At 40.0% G+C, this 26,639-nt stretch overlaps 2 protein-coding genes across 4 annotated transcripts; one reads left to right on the plus strand and one right to left on the minus strand.

The window, feature by feature from the left end:
* The first annotated feature begins 383 nt into the window (after positions 1-383).
* On the plus strand, positions 384-26,218 carry LOC127649538 (endonuclease domain-containing 1 protein-like). Its single transcript, XM_052134696.1, has 2 exons — positions 384-843; positions 24,857-26,218. Exons 1-2 carry the CDS (start codon positions 532-534, stop codon positions 25,103-25,105), a joined length of 561 nt encoding a protein of 186 aa, XP_051990656.1. The 5' UTR covers positions 384-531; the 3' UTR covers positions 25,106-26,218.
* Positions 5,761-19,333, minus strand: LOC127649537 (uncharacterized). 3 transcript variants are annotated; one of them, XM_052134694.1, is made up of 12 exons: positions 19,199-19,333; positions 18,977-19,070; positions 18,344-18,673; positions 17,918-18,092; positions 17,715-17,821; positions 16,448-16,733; positions 13,307-13,503; positions 9,603-13,153; positions 9,211-9,494; positions 8,906-9,078; positions 8,475-8,590; positions 5,761-7,442 (listed from the first exon to the last, which is right to left on the minus strand). In XM_052134694.1, exons 1-7 carry the CDS (start codon positions 19,213-19,215, stop codon positions 13,475-13,477), a joined length of 1,038 nt encoding a protein of 345 aa, XP_051990654.1. In that variant the 5' UTR covers positions 19,216-19,333; the 3' UTR covers positions 5,761-7,442; positions 8,475-8,590; positions 8,906-9,078; positions 9,211-9,494; positions 9,603-13,153; positions 13,307-13,474. The 3 variants fall into 3 exon arrangements, with proteins under 3 accessions (XP_051990654.1, XP_051990653.1, XP_051990655.1); XM_052134693.1 differs by having other exon boundaries at positions 9,603-13,503; XM_052134695.1 differs by having other exon boundaries at positions 8,874-9,078; positions 9,603-13,503.
* Positions 26,219-26,639: the final 421 nt, after the last annotated feature.

A 26,639-nucleotide genomic window follows, 5' to 3' on the forward strand; every position in this document is an offset into this window, starting at 1 on the left:
CAAAGTGGTAGTGGTCTGCTAAATATGACCTAAACCATGCTAATGCAACTCCACAAATGAGCTGGTTGAAAAATCAGCTTTAAAACAGTACCTTTGTTCAAACCTGCGATGATATAATGAAATTTAATCCATGAGGCAAACAATTGAGACACTTGTGCATTTCATTTGAGGGCTCATTCTTCTAGTTATTTGACGTTACATCTTTCATATTTGAATGTCCTCAGTTTCTTTTAAACAAATTATTTTCTTCCTTGAAACAGATGAGTGATGTCATGCAAAATCTGCATCCTTGTGGGCCAATGGGAGCGCTCTCAGTGTTCCTGTGTCTGGGCTGACCAAAGTATATATACAGCTCATTTCATGAAGGGTTTAAAGAGACCCTGGCTTCTAACTTTCAGCTTCCATTCACTCTTTAGACAGACAGAGAGACAGAGACAGACAGAGAAACAGAGAAAGATAGACAGACAGACAGACAGACAGACAGACAGACAAAGAGTGTGTGAGAGAGAGAGATAGAGCGAGAGAGAGAGGATGGGGTTTGTGTGTGGGTTGTTTCTTCTGCTCACTCTACCTGTGCTGGCTCTGACTGCAGTGGTGACATCTTTCTCAACATGTCCTCAGTTTTTTTGGAAAGATCAAAATGGAAAGGCTGTCACTCCAACGATATTTACACAAGTGACGAATGGTCATGATCGTTACCAGAAGATCTGTCAGAGATACCAAAACCTCTATCAGTTTGCGACTCTTTATGACACAGCTCACAGGATCCCGGTGTACTCCGCATTTACCTTCACAGGCATTCAGAAGTGCAGCAGAAAGAACAGCTGGCTCATTGAACCCAGGGTGAGTGTTTTTCATCAGTTTGATTTATCTCTGAGATAAAGAACCTCACATTCTTTTAAATTAAAACATTACAATCCAGCCACAGACAACAGTCAACATTAAAAAGTACAGCGACAGTAAATACTAGAATACAGATGTACAGTAATACAAACACTGGTTCTGAGCATTAAGTATTTAAACACAATTGAACACTGAAACCGCACACAGATTCACATATATGCAGTTCAAAAATACAAGGGAAATGGATGAATACAAATTCAAAAGGTATCAAATACATAACAAATACAGTAATATTAATTAGATTGATGTAATAAGACTCGAGACTATAAAACAATAGTTATACACAATTTGTGCTATTTAATAGACATGAATTTGGTGTCAGTGTTCAATAGTGTTTAAGTGCTCATAAAGGGAAAAAACTAGGTTGGTGTAACATGTGAAATATCCAATATCAAATAGTATTTAGTCATTCCTTTACCACACCGACAGTTCATCTATAACTAAAGTGCAAAATACATGAGTTATAGCAGAACTCTTATTTAAAGATCCAAACCTACTATAAGAAAGCAGCTTCAGTGTGTAAAGTAGGAAAGTGCAATAATTGTATATAAATCAATTATTTCTTTACGTATAGCAGCAAAATCACATACGCAAAATAGCAAGATGTTATAATTATACACATTAAAATACTCTCTCACACACACACACACACACACACACACAGCCTCAGTGTGCAACTACAAGGTGCAATGATCAATAATCTCATATAAATATTTATAGCAGCAATCTCAATATGCAATAAGTGCATCACAGTATTAGCTGCCTAATAGGTGGACTACATATTCAAATGCACATTTATCCTGATGCAACGAGCCCCAAAGTCCAATCAGTATTTACTGTAATTATATTACAGTAACAAGTTAATACTAATGTGTAGTAAAGCAAGAGAGAAATCCTTAGCGTCAGTACAAAAACTACCCTAGTCTTATAGCATTACTGTAACATGGGGTCAATGTGCAGTGAGCAGCAGCATCTATTTTATATATTGATATATATCAAACAAAACACAATCAGAATATAATGAAAATAATGCAACAATATAAATTCCAAAACACAATACCAGTGAAAGCAAACATAAATTTAAATCTCTTTCAGTGAATACTCGGTAAGTGAAAACAATATGAAAACAAAACCCAGCGAAAACAGCGCTCACAATTAACATCAGCTCAGCAATAAAGTTAAATACCAACATATACCCCTGAAGCCTTCAGACGCTGTGCCTATACACATATAAATGCAAAATAAAGAACTACATAGCTGTCTTTCATTGCACGTCTTTAAAGTCTTTATTTACCAAATACATTCATAGTATTTGAAGCCTCTCAATCATTCTGTGCTTGACTGCATTACCATTATAAAAGACTACAATTAAAACACAAACAACCCGCTACACTTCCATTTCAAAACCGGAATCAAACTGTACTTTAACTGCATTACAATAATGTACCAAAGTATGAAACGATATTTACCTTAGGCAAACACAACAGGGACATGGAATCAATATGCCACCCAGCCTTGCCCTACAAATTACACAACAAAGTGTGCTTTGGATTAAAGCATCTGCCAAATGATTAAATCAGAATCAGAATCAGAAAAAGCTTTATTGCCAAGTAAGTTTTTTACGCATACAAGGAATTTGTTTGGGTGTAAAACACAAAACAAAACAACGTGCACACGCACACATCGAGGCAGCCGTCTGTGGCGCCATCTTAAGGTATTATTGATGAAAATGTAAATCCACAAAGAAGCTAACATAAAAATACACAGAAAAGTAGGTGATGCAATCAGGCTTACCAAAGTAAGCAGAATGAAAAGTTCTTTCTATGAAGCAACCCCAGCATTTGCAATGTTCTATGAAGCAACCCACTTCCCTATATCTAGCACATTCAACCATCAGATGTTTCACTACCTTCGAAAGATGGGACAAAATCATACACCCTGGCAGATGTTCAAAGGAACTGTCCACCAGCATAGCACTTCCCAGCAGGTTCAGGATACCCTTAACCTGTGACGTTTGTCTCTCCGCGGATGCAACACGAAGGCATTGAACCAGGACTGTAGTGGTCTCTGGTGTAGTAAGCCCAAAAGGAAATGATTGCGAGGCGCCAGCCATCAACCCCAGCATGCGCCGACACCGCTCTATGCTGACTGATTCTCTCAACTTGAATAGGGAGAGACAATGGTCCAATGAGGCTACAGGGTCTGTGTCTACAGGGTCACTTCCATAGACACCGAGTCTAGATGCAGACCCAAGAATTCGGTCTGTTGGCTTGAGGCGGCTCTTCTCTGATTTCCCCTTCAGACCTAGCTGCTGGAGATGGTCTGTATCCATCATTGTGTGCTGTGCCACCTGCTCCTTTGGCTGCACGCAGAGGTGCCAGTCATCCAGATAGTTCAGCAGACGGATGCCTTGAACCTGCAAGGGATCTAAAATTGCCTCCATACACTTCAAAATGTTTTGAGGAGCTAGAAACAGGCCAAATGGCAGAACACAAAACTCATAGACCCTGCTCTGAAATGCAAATTGTAGATTCTTTCTGTGAACTGGACAGATTAGAACATGAACGTAGGCATCTGTCAGGTCCACTGTAGAAAACAAGTCACCGTGAATATATCAGTGAATATATTTTTGCTCACCCAGATGTTGCTGGTGCACTGTTGCCAGAACTGGAGCTGTGGGACAGTGTAGGGGTGGATTAACTGCTGCCTGGAGTTCTCAGGGCTGTTTCGTGTGCACTCGTTTGTGAGGGGCCTGGCCAGAGCCACAAGAGGATGGTCTGCCACCTCCTCTAGGGTGTTCCCTCTGCGCTAAGGTCTTGTAAATGTAGGTTGACCGTGCTCGAACTCGTCGTTCTTGCTGATGAGACCCACCACGGTCGTGTCATCGGCGAACTTGATGATGTGATTCGAGCTGTGCATTGCTGCACAGTCGTGAGTCAGCAGAGTGAACAGCAGTGGACTGAGCACACAGCCCTGGGGGGCCCCAGAGCTCAGTGTGGTGGTGGTGGAGATGCTGTTCCCGATCCGGACTGACTGAGGTCTCCCAGTCAGGAACTCCAGGATCCAGTTGCAGAGGGAGGTGTCCAGGCCCAGCAGGTTCAGCTTTCCAATCAAGTGCTGAGGAATGATTGTGTTAAATGCTGAGCGAACGTATGAGTCCTTATTGTCTAGGTGGGTGAGAGCCAGATGGAGGGTGGGAGATATGGCGTTGTCTATTGAACGGTTTGGATGATATGCTGTGAGTCTAGTGAGGGGGGCAGCTGGGTCTTAATGTGCCTCATGACGAGCCTCTCAAAGCACTTCATGATGATGGGTGTGAGTGTGACTGGACGGTATTCGTTGAGGCAGGACACTGATGAATTCTTTGGCCTGGGGATGATGGTGGTGGCCTTGAAGCATGTTAAAACGATGGTGCTGCTCAGAGAGATGTTGAAGATGTCAGTAAGAACATCTGCCAGCTGGTTTGCACATCCCCTGAGCATTCTTCCAGGAATTTTGTCTGGTCCAGCAGCCTTCCGTGGGTTGACTCTACATAGAGTTTTCCTCACATCAGCCGTGGTAAAACAGAGCACCTGGTCGTTGGGAGGAGGGATGGTCTTCCTCGCCATCACGTCGTTCTGCACTTCAAACCTAGTGTAAAATTAATTCAGCATATCTAGAAGGGAGGCATCTTTGTCACAGGTATCTGATGTTGTCCTTTATTTGGTGATGGCCTTGGTGCCCTGCCACATATGCTGCGTGTTGCCGCTGTCCTAGAAGTGACTGTGGATTCTCTGGGCGTGTGCGCGCTTTGCCTCTCTGATTGCCCGGGACAGCTTGGCCCTCGCTGTTCTTAGGGCAGCCTTGTCACCTGCTCTGAAGGCGAAGTCTCAGGTTGTTGTGGTGAACAGCAGTGAATTCCTGTGGTAAATATAAAGTTCTGCATCTAACGGTCACATGCGATGAGCAGTAGCTAGAGACTAGCATTGAGTTCTTGCACCATTCCGTGTTGATGTAAACACAAAAGCCACCACCACGAGTCTTACCGCACAGAGCTGCATTTCTATCGGCACGAAACGAGGCGAGCCCGTCTAGCTGAAAGGAGGTGTCCGGAACTCTGTCGCTGAGCCACGTCTCCGTGAAAACAAAGACACTGTAGTCTCTAAACTCACTCTGCATAGTCTGCTGGAGTCGGATGTAGTCCATTTTATTGTCTAGGGAGCAAAGATTTGAGAGCAGGACAGATGGGAGAGCTGGCCGGCTAGGGTTTGTTTTTAGCCTAACATGGACCCCCGCCCTCTTGCCGCGCTTCCGCTTCCTTGCACACCGCTTATGACGCCCCCGCTCTCACTCTCACACTCTGTCTTTGTTTTAATGGCTTTTTTAACTGGATATCAGCTTAAACTGAGTAGGCGGAAATATAGATATTTATATAATATGACGTCCTTTGCCAGTGCTGTGTCTCTAAGTATATATATATATATATATATGAAACACCTACCCACCCCCAGCACCGGCCACAAATATCAATCTTCCATACCAGATTAAAAACCAAATCTTCTTTTCCCTTTTTAAAACCCTTTGTGCTATGGCCTTCTTTTTTCACACTCTTTTTAACTTTAATCAATGCCCTATTTCTATACTTTACTGCAACCTCACATTCCTTGCTTCACCAAGGCACAGGATTACTCATCACCTTCCTAGGTTTAAAACTTGGCTCAGTGTGCCAAAACTCTGCACACAAGTAAACATGACACAACATTGGGAAATATACCATTCACATCTGTGTCAAATTGAAACTCTACTATCAAAACTGAACATTCCTTTGTCAAAATGTAACTCTGATGACAAAATGACACATACTTGCATCATATGCAGACACTTTCAGATCAGGGGGATCACACTAGTGTACTGTATATAAAACACTGCAGTCTTTGATTTTCACTGTTTATTCAGAAGGCATATTTTCAGGAGGCACATTTTCAAACAACCAAAAAAGCAAATAGGCCTACTCAATATTGTACATTGCAGCACTGTACACTGCAGTAACATGAATTCAGATAAAGCAAAAAAAAAAAAAAATGATATTAGAAAAAACACTATACTGTAAACACAGAAAATCATGACAATTGTGCATACGTGGGCTCAACCGCCTGTTGAGGTCTGGCCACAGGACATCGCAAGCAATGTCTTCTCCCGCTTGGCACCGGGGAAAATATCCCCTTGCATGTCGAAACCAACCATGGATTGCGGTCACCTGAATGTCGCCGCAGGCCTGTTCCATTGCCTGCAGAAGAGGCATGCGGACATGTGGTTGGCGGTCATATACACGCATCTCCAAGCCGAAAAGAATTCCTCTATAGCAGTGGTTCCCAAACTTTTAACAGGCATGTACCCCCTGAGACATTATAGATCTTCCGGAGTACCCCCAACACCACCAATTGTTAACAACAAGGTTTTTTTTATTTAATAATATTTATTTTTATCAATTTTGTCGAGAATAGTGAATAGAATCATAAAAATATTTTACATTTACATTTATTCATTTGGCAGACGCTTTTATCCAAAGCGACTTACAAAAGAGGAAGAACATCAGCGAATCATCTTAGGGAGACAGTGGTACAAAAAGTGCCATATTACAAAGTTTCACTATCATCATAATAGTACACAAAACAGATTTAAGTGCAACAAGAAATGTAAAAATATATATATATATATATATATATATATATTTATCTATCTATATATATATATTTTTTTTAGTGACTGGTTAAGTGCTTTTGGAAAAGATGTGTTTTTAGCCGTTTTTTGAAGATAGAGAGTGAGTTAGCTTCCCGGATTGAGTTGGGAAGGTCATTCCACCACCGTGGTATGATGAAACTGAAAGTCCGGGAAAGTGTTTTGGTGCCTCTTTGTTCTGGTACGACAAGGCGACGTTCCTTAGCCGACCGCAGGCTTCTGGTGGGAACGTAGCTCTGCATTAATGGTTTTAGGTATGCTGGAGCAGACCCAGTGACTGTTCTGTATGCAGCATCAGGGCCTTGAATTTAAAACGTGCATGAACCGGCAGCCAGTGGAGAGAGACAAAGAGTGGTGTAACGTGTTCTCTTAGGTTCATTAAAGACCAGACGTGCTGCTGCATTCTGGATCATTTGGAGAGGTCTAATAGCACATGCAGGAAGGCCTGCAATGAGAGCGTTACAGTAGTCCAGTCTAGTTATGACGAGTGACTGAACGAGCAGTTGTGTGGCATGTACACAGAGGAAGGGTCTTATCTTCCTGATATTGTAGAGTGTAAATCTACAAGATCTTGCAGTTTTTGAAATGTGGTCTGTGAAATTTAGCTCATCAATGGTTACCCCTAGATTTCTGACCGTTTTGGAAGGCGAAACTGTAGTTGGACCCAGCTGCACTGTGATGTTGTGTTCAACAGCCGGGTTGGCTGGAAAGACAAGGAGTTCGGTCTTGGCTGGGTTGAGTTGAAGGTGGTGTTCCTTCATCCAGGCCGAGATGTCTGCCAGACAGGCAGCGATTCGAACGGTCACTGTGGTGTCGTTGGGCTGGAAAGACAAGTAGAGTTGCGTGTCATCAGCGTAGCAGTGGTAAGAGAAACCATGTGACTGGATGAAGGGTCCCAGTGATGTTGTGTATATGGAGAAGAGAAGTGGCCCAAGCACTGATCCCTGAGGTACCCCAGTAAGTAACTTGTGGCTTGGATACTTTCCCTCTCCATGCTACCTCAAAGGACCTTTCTGAGAGATAAGAGTTGAACCAGTCAAGCACAGTTCCAGTGATACCCAGTTTAGAGAGGGTGGAGAGTAGGATCTGATGGTTGACTGTGTCAAAGGCAGCAGAAAGGTCCAGCAAAATCAGAACGGATGATCTCGATTCAGCTCTCGCCTGTCTCAGCGACTCGATGACAGACAGCAGGGCAGTCTCAGTGGAGTGTCCACTTTTGAAGCCTGACTGATTGTCATCCAGCAGCTTGTTCTGTGAGAGATAGGCGGAGATCTGATTGAAAACTGCCCTTTCAAGTGTTTTTGCCATGAATGGGATGAGAGAGACTGGTCTGTAGTGTTCTATCTGTGTGGGGTTAAGTGCAGGTTTTTTCAGCAGTGGGGTTACTCGAGCCTGCTTAAATGTAGTGGGAAAAGTGCCTGCAAGAAGGGATGTGTTAATTATGTGTGTAAGTGCCGGTAGGATGGACGGAGAGATGGCCTGGAGAAGGTGTGATGGAATGGGGTCAAGGGAACAGGTTGTGGGGTGGTTGGAGAGGAGGAGTTTAGAGACCTCAGTGTCAGTTAAAGGAGAGAACATAGGGAAAGAAGGGTTGCATACAGGAGCCAGGTGTTTGACAGGGTGTGGTGCTGTGAATGTATTGCTGATGGCTGTAACCTTCATAGTAAAACATGTGGTGAAGATATCTGCTGTCAGTGATGTGTCAGGTGGTGGAGGGGGAGGGCAGAGAAGTGTGTTGAATGTTCTAAACAAGCTACGAGTGTCTGTGGTGCTGTTGATCTTGGTCTGGTAATATGAAGTTTTTGCAGTTTTAACGTTATTTGAAAAAGTTGCGAGCAGAAGCTGATATTTACCTAGATCAGCTGGATCTTTAGATTTCCGCCATCTCCTCTCAGCTGCCCTGAGATCAGTCCGATGTTCACGAAGGACGTCAGACAGCCAGGGGCTGGGTGGTGTAGTCCGTGCTGGTCTAGAGGAGGGAGGACAGATGTTGTCTAGACAGGTTGTTAAAGTAGAGTTAAGAGTGTCTGTGACAGTGTTTACATCAAGCATGGAAAATACATTTATTGTGGGAAGAGAGGCAGAGACATCAGTGGAAAGGCGAGAGGGTGAGAGGGAACGGAGGTTACGGCTAAAGGAAACCAAAGGTGGGGTCGGTTTTACAATGGATGGGAGAATCATGTTAAATTGAACAAAGTAGTGATCAGAGACATGTAAAGGTGTAACAAGAATATTAGAGGTGGTACAGTTACGTGTAAAAATGAGGTCCAGCTGGTTGCCCGACCTGTGAGTTGCTGTAGTGTGTAGTCTTTCCAAGTCAAATGAGGCCAGAAGAGTATTCAGTTCAATGGCCTGGGGTTTGTATGTTGAAATCACCAAGAACCACAAGTGGCCTGCCATCCTCTGGCAAGGAGGACAGCAGGACATCCAATTCCTCAAAAAAGCTTGTCAGCTGACCTGGGGGGCGATAGATGACAACAACATGTAAATTTGTGGGTTGCATTGTAGTAATGGCATGGAATTCAAAAGATGTATTGTTACATAGTGAAGCATGTGGTGAAAAAGTCCAGTTATTATAAATGAGCAAACCTGTTCCCCCACCCCTACCAGTATGTCGAGGGGTGTGGGAGAAGGAGAAGTTGGAGAGAGCAGCAGGTGTTGCTGTATCCTCAGGATGTATCCATGTCTCTGTCAGTGCCAGGATGCTGAGGGTGGACTGCATGGCGAAAGCTGGAATGAAGGCAGCTTTGTTCACAGCAGACTGGCAGTTCCAGAGTCCCACTGAGAACGAGAGTGGAGCAGGTGTTGAAGTGCAAAGCGGCCGTAGGTTGTGTGGGTTGCGTTTTGTCTTGCATCTGTATCTTGTGAACGGTCTACAACAGATAACAGGGATGTGCTTGAAGGCATGTGTTATTAGTGAACTAGACATGATAGTATGTATATATAAGTAAAATAAGAAAAGAGATAGAATAGAAAAATACTTAAGTGCTTTGGTGAGTGGAGCCTTGTCGGTGTCCTTGCTCGGTGGACTCGCACAGGTAGACTCGCTGGTCTTTACCCAAGTAGGTCTTCACACGATGGCCACCACTTCCGCTGCCGCTTCCGCGTCAGTATTAAGTCCAATAAATAACCACTTTTACGAGCCGTTCAGTAGAAAAAAGCAGCCACGCCTTAATGCTACTTAGCACAACAAAGCTAGTCACGTGGTCACCTGAAACCGAAACTCAGGGTTGCGCGGGAACAAACGCAACTTCTGTACAGCGCAAATAAATTATGCTGCACTTAGCAATAAATAATACTCTGAAACCAGTGAAGCACTGTTTGCAGACACTAAAACGACGAAAGTTTTACACACACACAGGATAACCAACCTGAAGTCTAAGCAAATCTAGCAACGAATCCTACATGACAAGTTTAAACAAGTCTAACAATTCTATCAGCGAATACTATGGGACAAGTTAACACAAATATAGCGCACACACACCAAACACACGTCTAAGCGACCCGCGTTCCAGACAGTAAACAAACAGCACCTGATCTAGCAATGAATACCACTATAACAACGTTAAAAACAATGAAATAAACACACTTACATACAACTGCAGACTCCTGTAGATAGATCGCTTCTGTGATGATAAATATGATACAAATCTCATCAAAAGTCAACATATGATACAAATGTGCTGAATATAATGATTTTAAACGGATATGCACCCAATCTCACACACAATAGGCCTACAACACAAATCCAAAATCTCATTAAAGATTTTGTTAACTTATTACATACTGATAAGTATTGCTTTTCACATATGATAACGTTGTATATTTTCTTAACTTCTCTGTTGTAAAATAATAATAAAAAAGAGAACACATTAACAATAGTAATAGTAAACTAAATAGTAAACAGTAAACTAAATTGTAGTAAACCACACAGAATAGACCTCTCCATCCACATCACCAGTTTAATCAATGTGAGGGATGTGCCTGGATGTTCTTACATAATGCAGCGATGTTAGGCCGAATTGGGGACAGTTTCAGTCTTAGATCATTTTCCACAAACAGTCTGTACCTACTTGGTCTTAAGGCAGACCAAAGCTGAGAATCCAGTCTCACATAAATACGTTGTAGCAAATGGCATCAACGTCTTAATCGCTCGGTTTTGCGCGCGACAGTATATATCTGTCGTCATAGCAACGTTTATTATGACGCAGAGCTGTAATCAGCACTGCAGCAGGCTGCAAAGATCATTGCAAAGATCATCATAAAAGCTCTATTTTTACCCTCTGTCTCCACTCTCGAATATTTTGTTAATAGAGAAAGTGCGATCATGTCAGAACAGAACACCAATGAAATGTTTACCCGGAAAAGCTTTAAAGCACGAGCAAATAATGAACTTTTGTGATTGCGAATAAGTGCAGTGTCATGTGAGTGTAACTCTACCGCTGCATTAACATGTGAAGTGAACGTAGGCTACGTCGAGTTTTATAGTATTGGGACTGAGGACCCAGAACTGTAGCTGATAGAATGTGCGCTGTAGCACGATACTACCATATTTTAGTTTCCATTCTTATTGTGTTTCCACAACAATGTTAGTGAGTAAATTTACTGAAATTGCCACCATAACAGTGGAGTGTGATGTGTTAAATGTAGGGCTACCACATTTTTTAATTACTATTAGTAGAAGTTAATATAATAAAATACGTAGACCTACGGCAAAAAACTAGTTGAGGATAAATTCTTTAAAATTGGGCAATGAAGTTGGCGATGTTGACTCGCGATAGTGAATGCGTCAGAGAGAGAAAAGCACATTTACGGATTACATAAGCAGAGAGTCTGATTTCTTTCGTTTTGAATTGTTCTGTTAAAAAGTAGACATTTCAAGTTTTCTATATATTTCTCAGGCCTGTGAGGCAAGTACCTTATACGCTGTGTTTCGGTTCATTTATTAGACGAGAGTCCAGTTCACGCGCCGGCGCCTCCGTGTCATGATGATCTATTTTATATTTACTTCTTATTTATTAAATCCAGGCAATTGGTTGATGAAACATTGATTAAAATTAAGATACAATTAATAAAAAACGAAATTCACTTTAAAGAAAGGCTTTGTGCTTTCTGTTTGAGGTCTCTGTGAAAGTTTTAAAGTCACTTTCAGAGCGGTCATGTCCGTAACGGAGAACTGTCACGTCCGTAACATTGTTTTTTTCCTCATAAATGCGAACATGAAAAATTAAATAAAAATAATATTTTAAGCTCTGTGGAGGCCGACCCTCATCCAGTGGGTAGTATTACTTTTGTTTTGCGCTGTGTAGTTCATAGAATTACTAAAACATATTTTGCCACCTAAAAGTTAAAGATTTTTTGTGTCACGTCACATGTGTATTTCCCTCATATTAGCCTAAATATAAAACGCATGTGTAGACTGATATTTTTCTAATGTCTGGAGCTTTATTAAGGGAGTATGGATATATAAACAGACGTTTCAGTATTAAATGCATTTTCTGAGAATTTATATTTCAAGTTTTGACTGCAAATATCACGTCCATAACGATCATCTTTGCAGCCGACACTGACAAACACTTGTTTATTAATAAACAATTAAAATGTCTCCTTGCTATATTTGACATTCATAATCATTACTTTTGCCGGTTCTTTGTGGCAGCTTTTAGATTTTTTATTGGCAGCGCCACCCTTGCATGTTACATGAACGCGTCACCACTGCATCAGCACCGAAAACATGATTTTTTTCAAATCTAAAATCAAAAATCGTGATACGAACCGAATTGTAGGTTTGGTCTATCGTTACAGCCCTAGTAAGATGACAAAGCAGGAGTTTAGTCGTTTGGTTGTAAAAAAAACATACAATGGCTATCTGAACATCTTTGCCAAGCGCAAACCAGTACAGAAGAAATTATCGGGGAGGGTCATGCCTTTTTTCACAATCATTTTGGAGGGTTATAGAAAAAATTATTGCTGGCGAAGGGAGGGTCAAGTCTTTTTTGACTACAGATCTCAAAACTCCTCCGGTAGCCCCTTAAATAAAAAAACGAACAGTCCCTTAGATCTTTTTTCGCGTACCCCCTGAAATCAGTCCACGTACCCCTGTTTGACAACCGTGGCTCTATAGGGTTTAAAAATGGTGAGTAAGGGGGCAAGTATACCACTTCAAATTGTTGGTGAACCAGGCCTGGACCAGAGCAGCCCGATGGAAACTGACATTATCCCATACACCACAAACCTGATCTGGTCTGTTCTGTACAACTATATTATGGAGAGCGTCTAATAATGTGAGTATATGTTGGCTATTGTATGGACCTAGTTTTGCATGATAATGCAGAAGCCCTCGAAGGCTTATGGCGGCACACAATGTGATATTTCCCCCGCGCTGCCCCGGGACATGCACAATTGCCCTTTGGCCAATTACATTACGACCCCGTCATCTTGTTTTGCTCAGGTCGAATCCAGTTTCATCAATGAAAATGAATTCATGAGGCTGTGCTGCTCCATCCATGACCAAGATTCTCTGTAACAAAAACTACAGTGCTACACATTCAGAACCCTCACCCCATCACACAGGTACCTGTGTAGCTCTCCGAATGGATCCATGTGGTACTGATATGGTACATATTCAGCTGCTACTGGATTTCACCAACACTGTATTGTAAATGTAAAGGACAGTTACACTTACCCGTACATATTCAGCTGGAAGTCCTTTGACCCTGACACTGTTCCTCTCAAATGGGACCCTGTAGAGCTGCTTCATGGTGATGTTGTGTTTTCCCAAGATGCGTCTGATGGTGGTGATGCTCACATGGTTTATGTTGTTGAACACTTGCCTGTTTGCAAGTATTTTCTGTCATAGCTGGTGGAGACGGATGACATTGTCTGCACAGCAAAAACGTCAGTGTTATTTCAACTCCCATAGTGTTAAATTTAACACTTTCACAGAGTTTATATAATTCTCACCCGTCCAGAGTTAAATTAACACTTTGGATAGTGATAATATTTTAACTCCATAATAGTGTTAAAAATGTAACACTCAGAGTGTTATTTCTTAACACATTTATGAGTAATTTTTACACTACACTTGTTATTCCTTGGTGTTAATTCCTAACATTCAGTCACACTTTAATAGTATTTTTAACTCTTAATCGTGTTACTCCCTTACTCTTAAAAGTGTTAATTTAAATCATTCTGTGTTATAATAACACTAGTGTATTCAAGATAGTTGTTACATACAATGTTCTGAAAATGCCTTTTCACTATAGGAAAAAATAAACGTACAAAGAATTCAACTTTTTTTTTTAATAAAGGCAAAATATCCAAGCACCATACAATTGAACTCTATGCACATTTACAGAGAAAATATTGGTACAATGTAAAGGCTATCATCTTTACCATAAGCACTTTGTAAGTCAAAAGGCTTATAAATTTGAAGAGAGTCTGCTTTCATCACATCCGTTTCATCACTTTCGAACACATTGTAGGCATGAAAGTGCTCATTAAAATGGTCAACCATAAGCTTGTTCACTATGAAGTAGATCACACTGTTGACTAAAAGCATTTTTTTAATTCTGCAAAAAACAGGCATTTCCTGTTCTGTGCTACTGCAAATGACTAACCCGGCTCTGTACTCTACCCCACTGATCTTTACCCAGTTAGTAGAGAAGATGTCTTTTGCTTCAGCGGGCAGAGCTTGGGCAAACATTTCACCATTTTCCTCATTGTCCACATTAAATGTTTTCAAAGGTCCGTACTCAACATGGTTCAAAGGAGATGTTTCCCAATTAGATGCTATGGACATTTGATGTTTTTTGGCAAGTGATACTGTGATGTTCAAGTTTTTAAGTGTGCTCTTGAAAACCCTGTGTTTTGCCTCGAATCTCATACTCCACATATGTATTAATGGTCCAATTTTTCGAATACAAGACGGGTAATGTAACATAAAATGATGTTTAGGAATCAGATTCCTACTTGGATACAAGTGTTTGAACAACTCATGATGTTCCATTATTAAATGCTTCAAATGCACAGTCATGCCTAGTGTAACAGATGGAGAGAATATTATGTTAATTATCTGCAGTAAGAGCAACAGCAAAGTCCAGTTCTCGTTCCCTTCTGGCACAATGTCACCAAAAATCAAAGGAATGTTTCTTACCAGACAAACAGTCTGAATAGAGTTGAGTCCTATATTATTGCTGATACTGTCCAAGTTAACCCTTGTCGGGCGATTTTTGCGCTCCAAGTAGCCATAGTCAAAAGCGTATATTCGTGACAAAAGAACAGGTTTTGCCAAAACATTTTCAGAGAGATATTCAAACAGTAACTTAATCTCATACTGAGCCACCCCTTCAAGTATGTCATGCATTATGTCCAAAGAAAAGTTGTAGCAAACATGAAAGTACTGTAGGCTGTTAAGAGTTGAATTCTTCTTTAGACCAAACACACACAGCTTTTGTGGATCTGATTGCAACTCGCTGCAGTGCATTTCAAAAAGCTCTTTTCCACGCAAGATTATCTTTGGGTCATCCTCTTTGTAAACATTCTGAGCTTCATCTTTTTCAATCAAACACAAACGACAGAAGTGACGTCCACTGAAAGACTCAACAAAACCCATTATACCATGCATCCCCAAGTTGTCCCCAGTTATCTGACATATAGTGCCATAGACCTTTTCAGATGGAAAGGCAATTCAATGCCATGACTCTCCAATATTTTGATGTCATCAATCAGAGGCTGTAAAATAGGATCAAAGCCATATTTTTTCACATCTTCTGCATGAAACAATGCAACCAAATGGATGTTCATCAATACAGAGTTTAACTTTGGAGGAAGATTTCGGAGGACAAAATAGAGTGCACCAACTTTGTGAACACCACGTTTTGAACCCAGTGGGTTAGCAGTCTCAAAGTCATCATAGTAAAGCTGAATTTGTAAAGGTGTGTGTTTTTGAGAACAATGGATGTGAATTGAAATAACTTCCATCACTAAAGTCTTCATATCTGTCTTTTGATACACATGGCTTTGAAAGCAGTTCACAAATGTAAGAATTGCGACAGATAAATGTAATAGTTTCCAAGATTGGAATGTAAACAAAAGTGTCTTTTACTGGGACCTGATCATAAGTACCTGTATTTTTATTTAGCCTTGTATCAAATCGAACTCCTAAATTTTTTGCACTGGCTCCACAATCCCCCATTTCTCATTGAAATACTTCATTCTTTTAGTTTCAGTATTAAAACTCACAAATGGGTTTTCAAAATTCTCGAAACCCTTTTCCAATGAAGATCTTACAGGGTTATCTTTTGGCACAGCAGACATTACTTCATGCTTAACTTGGGAGTGCAGTCCACCAGCAAGTTCTTCCAAATCACTAATAATTGATGAAACTACACTATTTGCCATACCACTACCATGGAGTTTGGCAACAATTGTAGCACAGATATGTTTTGTGTTTTCTGTGATACTTTGGCCTGATCCATTGTTGTCAAAATACCCAGCATCAGGGCTCTGCACGACACTTGTTCCTGCAACTTCTGTACTATTTTGTAAAATGTGAAAATCAGCCTGAAATGACTCTGAGGTTTCTGCATCACCACTTTGACAACTCTTATGAACATGAACTAAATGTTTTTTTAAACCTGCAAATGTTGAAAACTGACGCCTACAATTATCTTGTGCACAAATTAACTTAAACCTGGTGCTTGGATAGAAACTGTGCCCGATTCGCAAATGAGTTATTAGGCACTGGCTGGTAGCATGTACTGCTTGACAAATGAAACATTTAAACATAATCATATGTTATTCAAAAGTTTTGCCCGCAACTCACGAACTCTTGGAGACTCATCTGTTGTGGTAACATCAATGTTGTAGACCGTTGTCTGCAGAAAAGTGTAGAAATGGACCAGGGACTCATCATAAGATAAGTTAAAGACGTAGTGGGATTTAAACAGTTCATCAAAAGCACCCAATGAGCTGGTGGCTTGGCAGGGGATGAGCTGTTTGTCAACGGCGATGTAGAAGGCATCAATCTTCTTCTGGGTTCGGCCAACTGCAAGGATGTACGGTTGTTTACCCTCTCTTTCCTGCATATATTCATTGATGCTGCAGCATGACTAAAAGAAGAAAAAATATATTATAAATGTATACACCTTCAAGTAAATCTGGTACTTGCTGGTCCATGTTAATGTAATAGACTTTGTAAACTGCCCCTGTGATTTGCGATCATTTGGTTCAACGTGAAAGCAGTCCCCCTAAATAACTGGGACATACTGGCCAGTAATAACAGTAAGATCAGCAGCAAGAGTCAGATTTCACCTCACGGTCTGACAAGATGATGGTGGGAAGCGCCCATTTAGCAAGTTTGTCTTTATCCTTTAATAATTAACCCAATTTTCAAGCAATTGCCACCCCTGAATTGATGCTAATTTGAAAGTGAAAGTAAAATGGTAACGGCCGCACAGGCATTTATAACGGTGCGTGGAACGAGCGTTCTCAGTTTGCTCCAACACGATCTCCTACTACTGCGTATCTACAGCACCAGTTTATGTTTGCATTTGGTGTGCTATCTATAAACTGAAATTACTTTTTGCTTGCATATGATACACAATGGGTAGGGGTGTGGGGTAGGAAGTATTATATGTACGCCAGAAGTGCGGATCATATGCACAGGAAAAGTAATTTCTCTGTATAAATAGAATCCTACATAGAAACAGAAAATCATGGTATTGATACGCACTTTCAAGAGATCAGGCTTTTCATTCATTCAAAGTTGAGCTTCAGCAAGAGACATGAGGACCGTTATGAACGCCTGTGCGGCCGTGCCCATTTTACTTTCACTTTAAAATTAGTGATTTAAAAACGAGGAGCAAAAGAGGGAAAAACTCCGCTACACCCCACCCCCTGGTGATACCGGTATTATTGGTGTTGTCACACGTCGATTAACCATTGGGAAAACTTCCTCACAGTCACATCTCTAGAAGGAACGCACTTAAAAGCAAAATATGGACAGGAAAAGCTGGCAAGTGCATAGAACTAAAAAAAATGGTCTTCTCATGGAATATTAACAAATGAGACATATAAATGTGAAAGTGCACCATTTTGTCCACTGCATCACTTGGACTTATTTTGGTCCTCTTCCGTCCAGCTGAGGGTGGCAAGAGATAGAGAAGCAGCAGCATAGAAGCGATGTCACTGTCCCAGTCTATCAGGAGGAAAAACAAGGCATTAATGTCTAATAGGAAAAGATAAAACTAGCTAACTAATTTGTATTATGAACCATACATGCTGTGTAGCTTACTCATTTCATCGTTCTCTGTGAGTTTCTCAGCAGCTTTTAGAAGTCGGCACAGCTCATTTGTCTGAGTCAGTTGTTTGGCCTCTCTGATGACCTTGGGCTTGAATGAGGTGTCCCCCTTCTCAAGCATCTTGGAGGCCATTTCAGCACCAAACAGCAGCAGGAACTCTTGATTCACCTGTTGATTATACACACAAGCATATATATGAGGCTAGAGCTCAGTGCATTGGTGCGCTTAGTGATTTTTTTTTTTAATATCAGTGTGTGGTATATTAAACCAGTTTAAATCAAAATAAAGATTTTGGAAAAAAACAATACAGTAAATAAATAAGCCAGGAAGATAAATGATTGTGTATTTTCATGGCTAACATCCCACAAAACACTGGTTATTGAATACTTAAGTTTAAATAAAAGAAATATACAACTCACCAGTCCTTTAACATCCAAAAAGCGTGGAAATGTTTTGAAGACATCTGTGCTTCTTTGTGGGTCATGCACTAGGTCCTGACGATGTTGAAATGTCATCATCTTCTGAAATACACTTGCTTCATCAGGAGAGTGAACAAGAAATGAAATGGCCTCCCTGCAGGCATCTCCATCTAGTTGCTCAGGCAGTGTGGTTGCTGATCTTCGGCGCTTTGGTCCTTGTGGTTGATACACCGAGGCTTCCTTGACTGGCCGTTTTCCTGCAGTCCTGGAAATGGTTTTGAGGCGCCATGCTAAATATCCAGTGCCCTTTTCCCCATCATAGAAATGCTCCTGTTACATTTAAATGAATAAACACAAATAAATCACAAAATGATCTTACAGAAAGTGCAGATGCAGCATTGTGAAACAAAAGAACAATTACTTATTTAATAGATTTTCTTTTTCAAATTAATTTGCAATATCCTTATAACCCAAGTAATTTCAAATCAGGGCACTATTATCGATATTGTTGTTGAATTATCAAATCTTTTCACTTTTATAAGCAACTGTAATTACTTTATAATGAAATTACTACAACACCAAAGCCCTTTTCTGTAAATTGGGTGCTGTGTTTTCTTAAGGTTTTAAACTTACATAGCCATTTGGAGAAAAAGGATCCTTCAGTGAGGGAAAGAGAGTAATAATTCCCAGGGCATACTTCTCCTTCTGCTGACGGGAAGGAAACCTGCTATAGAGTGAAGAAAGTCAATCTTTAATAATTCCTCTTTATATAGTACAATAAACATTAGTTATATCATTACAAGATTACATCCTTTTTTTAAATTCCTTTGTAATAAAAACCTTTTTAAATCTTACCCATGTCTCTCAGTCATATCACTCGCCAATTAACAAGCTGTCTCCGAGTGCGGTGCATTAGTGAATTTTCTGACTTGTACTCTTCAAGAATAACCTCTCCTCCAGGCTTCTTAAGCAAGGCCTTTTCTACCATCTACTCACATAACAGGAAAATGAAATTTAAGTTTTAGTGTTCAATTCTTTCTATTAAATAAAATCAGAAAAAACATAGCACAACATGTCTGTATGGTAAAAATCTAGGAAGGGGCAAAGTAATAGCATTTTCTTTGATAAAGAGAGTTTGGAACCAAATGCTTCAATTGTTGATAATCTTAATTTAGCATGACACCTTAATTTGATTTACCATCAATTATAAGAAGTTTTCAGCTCTCAATTACCTCCTTTGCCGCCTCTGACACGGAAGCCTTTGTTGCAGAACTGCTCATGTGTTCTTTGCTGGATACATTTCTGCTTGTTGTGGGAATACTCAGTTCTCTACGGTCACGGTCACTTGAAGAAAGGGATGTGGTATCCGTGAGGGAAGATGGTGTTGAAGATGGTGGTAAAGGAGAAAATTCTTTAAAAGAGAGAATTTGATTAACTTAACTTTTTGTGGCTTTACCCATTTTAGTATAAACATTTTAAGTTACCCTAAAGTATTTGGATGATATTTTTAGTAATCAGTAACAAACTTGTTCCATCATTGCCCACTGCCTTGTTCGTTCCATAAAGAAAGGTCAATGTCAGCTGCATCAAAGAGCCCCATCCATAAACACAGGTTTTCTTAATGACACCTACCTTCATCTGAAATGCTGTACTGACGTACTGTCAGGCACATGTCTGGATTGGCCTCCAACAGCTCTAGAAGAATGTCTTCCTCTACTGCTGTGTCAGTTTCATCAAAAATGTCAAGTTGAGCCTCATCAGGAAGCCCAAACTTGTTTTTGACTATAAAAAGAGAGAATGTAACAAGATAAAGTCACCTGGAGCAAGTTTTAAATCATCCTACTTAACTCTATTTCCTTGACTTGTAAATGTTAAAGAATCTGCAGCAAAAGTATACTGCCATGTACTAACTAATGTTGATGATTACACTATGAACTGTCATTAAAAGTAAAGCCCTGCAATTAAAATAAAATGACAACATTTTAATAAACTGTTAAATACAGCCAAAAGTATTTAAATAGGTCAGCCACAGATAATCATGTACTGTGATTTGTTGCAAAAGTGGCTACATATTTTGTTTGGCCTTTAAAGGATGGCTATTTACCTTCCCTGGTGAATTCTGAATAGGTGAAGCCTGAGTGCAATTTGATGTACTTCTTGACACTAGGGTATTTCACCTTCAGCAACATGGTAACATCCTGAAACTGCACCTAGTGGAGAAAAAGTGAGAAGTGGTTCAATCTTAACTGCAAGGATATACCGGTATGTTAGCTTATGTTTAAGTGGCAAACAAGCAGTGAAAATTGCTAATATGCAGTGAAACAAATTCAAAAAATATTCTGGTTTGAAACATGATGCCCTGGCAACTTTTTTGAACTTCATTCAGAAACCAAGCATTATTAAAAGTTGTTTGGTTGTCATTTTGCGAACAGACCTGATTTTCTTTTTCATCTGGATCATGATGTTGCGGCTTCGGCATACGTTTTACCCATTTAAGAAAGTAAATCACGGCAGAATTAGTTTATTTTGGGTTCATACCACTTGCATGCATCCACCATAGCCCAAAACTCTATTTAGAGAACAAACATTTTAAAAGTTGTTTGCTTGTTGTCTTGCGGATGGACCTGATATAGGCTACCGTAGTATGAATTCAAACGTTTTACAAATCTTCATCACGATGTTTGTATTTCGGCTTAGTTTTATCAGTTTATTGCAATTAAAAAAACAGTTAAATCTGAACCTCAAATAACGTTGGCGCCGGAGGCAGCACAAATGTTGGCGCCGACGAAAAATTTGAATTAACGTTATCCCTGCACAGACATGCGACGACGCCACATAAAATGACTTTGATTAAACGTTACTATAAGCACACTGACCATACAGTGGTTTTCTTAAATGTAACGTTACAAACACTGTTAAGCACATGTTGTTAACGTTATATTAAAACGCGCTGGCGTAATTTTACAGTTTTTCAGTTGCTGAACTAGCCTAATTTGACTGTCGATTTGCAAACGTTAAGACTAACATTCTATAAATTGATAAATGTGGTTCTCACCCTTCTAACCGAATATTCCTAACAGAAATGTCCTCTCACACATGTTCTCTCTCAACTATCAACTAACGTTAATTTAAATAAAAAAATTTAAAAAAGCGACGACGACCCCCACCACACGTTAACTTAATCCACACGTTTGCAAATCGACCGCATCACACTCCACTTAACGTTAAAACATGGTTTAAATACCGACTAACGTTAACAGCCTTTATAAGTTGATAAATGTGGTTCTTACCTTTTAAGCCGAATATCCCAATCGGTAAGTGAAGAGTGAAGAGACGAGTGATTCTCCCGCTCGTCAATGAGCGCGAAAAAACCAGATGTGGAAAGTAACTCAAAATTAGTGTATACTCCTGACTCCTTGAAATGACGCCCCCCACAGAGCTTTTTCAGCACTGCAAGTGTTAAAATAACACACAAATCAACACCCATTCACTCGGAATAATTTACACTGGGAATTTAACTCAAATTCACTAGGTCCTGCTGTTGTGTGAACAGGCGTTGGCGTCCTCCCCCAGAAGGTCTTCTAGTCATTCTAGAGAAATACAACCACAAATTGTCATCGGTTTGCTTCTTTTTCTTACACTACTTTACTGTATATACTGTATCATCCACTGTACTGAAACATCTCAATATACTGTAAGTAATCATGGCAGGGGCGTAGCACAAGATCCCGGGCCCTATGTATAGGCAGTCCTGATGGGCCCCCATGTTCCAAATAAAATATATTCCAGACTTTTCAAGGGCCCTCTCTCCCCTTGGGGCCCTGGTAATCAGAACTGGTTTTACCCCCAGTCCAACACCCCTGAATCATGGTATGTTTCACAAAAACTACCACTTTGGCTGCAAAAGGAGCATTAGCACCCTGCAATACCCTGTACACGTGATGTGGTAATGTGATCTACTGTAGTACAGTGCTGTAAATACCATCTGAGTAGAGTAGAAGGTAGAGAGGTGACGACATACCTGTTCTGTAGTCGGAATGTCCTTATTACAGATGCCACTGTGAAGCGGCTTAGATGTGGGTGGACTCTCTGCCCAGCTTCCCTCATAGTCAGTTTCATGGTTGATGACATGGTCCACCAAAGTTGCTATTATATCATCAGAAATAGGGGTCCATGCATGGCCTCTTCGACCTGACCTTGACCTTGTCCTTGTCCTTGTCGTCCTTGTCCTTGTCCTTGTCCTTGTCGTCCTTGTCGTCCTTGTCCTCCTCCTCCTCCTCCTCCTCCTCCTCTTCCTCTTCCTCTTCCTCTTCCTCTGCCTCTTGCTATCCCTCCATCCATGCTTGCAAAGTTCTTGAAATGGCTAAACTGAGGGCTTTTTGTAGCTGGCTGATTGGTGTTCAGTTTTGCAAGTAAGTGCCTTCAGGTGTGTATTTGAGTGGTTGCAATTACCCGATGTGTTTTGTATTTTGGATACATGTGTTTTCCAAATGGCACCCTGAGATTTAATTTTTGAACGAAGTGTCTTATGTGAAATAGAGTGTAGTATGCAGGACCAAGTGTGTTGCAGAATTGCAACTAGAGTGCAAAGCAGCGCTTTTGTTTGAGGTATGGGTACATGTGTTTGAGGTATGGGTACATGTGTTTGAGGTATGGTAACAAAAGCTTCAAGTTGTGTTACTTTAGTCTAAGCATGGGTCTATAGTGTTCAAGCAACGGGCAAAAACTGTAATAATTGCTTCAGTCCCTTTTTCACAAAAAACATACACTTGAAACTAGTGACTCATTGATAACCTCCTCACATTTAAACACCAATTTGCTTTCTTAAAATTCCACATAGCACTACTTTCTCTTCTATTAATATAATTGCTAATACCAATTAGAAAACAATCACTCATTAGCATTCACACTTTCCTGCTATACTAGAACTTATTGAAATATCAATACTGATGTACATATTTCTGATTAATATTATTTAAATGTATTACTATAATATTTGTGTTCTTTATATTTAATGTTTATTTCTTTATTCTATACAATTGTATATATTTAATTTGCTATTGGATAATGTCTTTTGGTTATTCTCCACATGTTCATGAACGGTGTATGTGTACGAAGTGTGGAATAATGCAAGCTTTTGATCGTAATCCTCAACTAAGTAAAAAGTTGTCAAAGTAAGTCAACGAATAAGTGTATACTGTAAAGATGGAAGAAATGCGAATCTGTTAATTAATAAACAAGGATAAATATTTCATGGATTCCCGATTGCGAGTGCTTAATCAAGATGGAAAGAATTAAGGATATGAGTCAAAACCTGGAATAACTAGAATCACATGGCATTGCACTGCTTATATTCCATACATCCTTTTTGACTAATTAAGTATCACTCAATTACTAAAATCAATACATACTTCTGTAACCCTTCCATCCCTTTTACCACTGCCCCACAACTCATGTCCATTAAATCTTCACTTGATTTCAGCCTTTAAGGCAACAAACACAAGACATTTTGAAAGGGTGTGTAGAAGTTTGATATCCACTGCACTCAGGAACTTTAAAAGCAACATATTTTTAACCATGTCTCTGACACACACTGTATCTGGTTTCTCAGCAAGGAGTAAATATATTTATAAAACTCTTGATCAATTAAACTAATTCCATTGTACAACTAAAAACAACAATGTTATTACTAGTGCCCTAATCATTCTTAACCTTTCCTATTTCACACATCATGTATATACTCTGGTATATCCCAGACACTTAAAGCATCTCAACGGCACTGGGATGAACTGTTTTACATCTGAAATCTCTTCATTTACTCTTTATTTCTTCCTCTGAGATATCTTTGGGCACTCCATAAAGGACTCCTTTTGTTTCATCTTCACTTTATCAAACAACTTTAACTCAAGTCACTTCCTCATATGAACTTCAGTTTTCCAAACTATCAACAGATCACCTCCCTTCTCAATATTCCCAACTGCACTTTAAACCCATTTATCAATTTCAAGAGGTTTTATCTCCCCACTTGTTCTTTCTCTTCATAATTCCCCTTTTCTCCCACTCCTTTATCACCCCCTCATACCCTTCCTCTTCATCCTCACAATAACATAAAGATCTTAATATTGTTTTCACCTTCTGGTGTCCTTTTGCTCCAATCCTGAAACTAGTGCGCTTTCTCCCTACTGCCATGATCCTCGCCGTTCCCACAATCCTCTCCCTCCTCCTATGTCAAAAACGTTGCATATAGTTAGACAAAACGCACCCAAACTGCCTATTAAACAATTATAACTAAACTACAGAAATGAAAATAGGTCAGCTAATGTGTTTAAAGACAGCATTCCCTGAGTCCTACATTCATCGATGTAAAAGCACCTGTCTGAAGAGCGAGAGGGACGTGCGGCTTTTAACTAGGACATGTCAAGTGTCTTTACAATTGATTGCAGAACATTGTTGGTTTGTTTGTCTGTTTTGTGTTTCCTACATCAATGAATAACTGAAAACATTTTTTTACAGCTTGACGACATCAACGGCAGTCCTGAAATGACCACTGAAAGCAATGTCAAAAACTTGGGTCAGAATCAAGCAGTCAATGATGATTATGTTAAAACTGGATATGACAAGGGTCACCTGTACCCCGTGTCTCAGGCAGACGATCAGTGCACAGCGTTTGCCACCTTCACCCTGACCAATGCGGCTCCACAGGACCTGCACTCCAACAGGGGGTGTGGAATCAAATGGAGAGAGCTGTTCTTAATTACATGAATACAAACTGCCAACTGGATAATAATCATATTGCGTACATCGTGACAGGAACAGTGCCGAGCAATCCTAGCAATCTAATGAACAGAAGGGTGAACATACCAAAGTACTTCTGGAATGCCTTTTGCTGCTTTGACAAAAATTCTAAAAAGTGGGTGTCGAAGGCTCATAAAGGTCCGAACGACAAGACCGGAACACTCCAGGAACTGAGTCTGAAAGATCTCGAACCCATTCTAACCAAAGATTATGGTCAGGCGTTCTCTGTATTCAGAGGAAAATGCCAAACTGATATTAACAAATCTATCTATCATAAACCCTGAATTCACATGAAAGAAACCAAATAAATCTCCTTCAATATGAAAGCAATGTTCTTTGAAGAGAGTTATTAGAGGCTTTTATTGTCATTGTTTGCTAATTACAAAATTACAAACTCATTTCCTGTTCCTGATCTTGACTATATTTTGTTCTGTGGTGTGTGTGTCTGTGTGTGTGTGTGCATTTATATCATGTCAAACTTATAACCAATTATTTAAACAGGAGAAACAAACTCCTGATATTTACTAAATCTAATTAAAATCATCAAATAGTTGGAAATCATTAAATCTTTAATTACCAACTAAAATATCTGTGTGATACTTTTCAAATACTTTGTGTGTTTCAAATTTAGACCATCACCCATATGGAAGAAACACAGATGTCCACTATATCATTTGCATATATGGTAATATATTAGACGTATGTGTTCATTCCGGAATCAAAACTTTGACCTAATTGCAAGCAAAGTTCTGATGGAGGGGTTGTACCTGTAGATTTTTCAATTGGATGTTTTTGTTTGTTTTTTAAAGCCACACATAGCCGGCAAAGATTAAAACCTTTGTTTGTGTTAAGCAAGTAGACGGTCCTTGTTTTGTTTGAGCATGGGATGAATTATGATGCATTAGCACTTACACAAATGAAAAATGTACAACAGTACTCACACCTTACTTAAGCATGTGTAGCAACAAATGGGAACGGGGAACACACACATCCTTTTTAAGCACCCTTTATTCAATGTCTCCTGTTAATGAAAACTGTGACATTCCTAAGCTTTATTCCTCGACTATTAAAAATGAACCTGCATTGACTCAGTTGTTGTGTGTATTTGTGCCTGAAGCATCAATGATTTTTATAATTGTGGTTGTTTAAACACATTAATCGAATGAATAAAGTTATTAGCAAAAGTTTACTCACACCAATGAATAGGACACTGCAACACTTTGGGGTTAGTACACCTCTGGAGAACAATCTAGAACACAAGTGAACCAAACTAAACCCAAACCACAAAAACACAGCAGGACTAATTCATATATTTCATTGTAACAGTTTTCCTCTTAATGTGCTGACTTTGAATAGTCCAGACCCTACACAACTCATTGTGTCCAACAAGGGCGCAGGTTTGGTTTGAACATTGGTGGGCACCACTGATCTATATATAACTGGATTGTTGATGTCACAACAGTGAAGCTACTGCGCCGCCATCTTGGTATTCCCTAACATT

The sequence above is a fragment of the Xyrauchen texanus genome, chromosome 9, assembly GCF_025860055.1.
Source record: "Xyrauchen texanus isolate HMW12.3.18 chromosome 9, RBS_HiC_50CHRs, whole genome shotgun sequence".
Taxonomy (NCBI): domain Eukaryota; kingdom Metazoa; phylum Chordata; class Actinopteri; order Cypriniformes; family Catostomidae; genus Xyrauchen; species Xyrauchen texanus.

Excerpts from the sequence above, each read along its gene's own strand:
- LOC127649538 (XM_052134696.1), top strand. The coding sequence starts at position 532 with ATGGGGTTTGTGTGTGGGTTGTTTCTTCTGCTCACTCTACCTGTGCTG. Across the intron at positions 844-24,856 it reads GCTGGCTCATTGAACCCAGG|CTTGACGACATCAACGGCAG; the intron begins GTGAGTGTTTTT and ends ATTTTTTTACAG.
- LOC127649537 (XM_052134694.1), bottom strand. Across the intron at positions 17,822-17,917 it reads CACAGAGAACGATGAAATGA|ACTGGGACAGTGACATCGCT; the intron begins GTAAGCTACACA and ends TCCTCCTGATAG. Across the intron at positions 13,504-16,447 it reads AGATGAGTCTCCAAGAGTTC|ACAATGTCATCCGTCTCCAC; the intron begins GTGAGTTGCGGG and ends TTTGCTGTGCAG.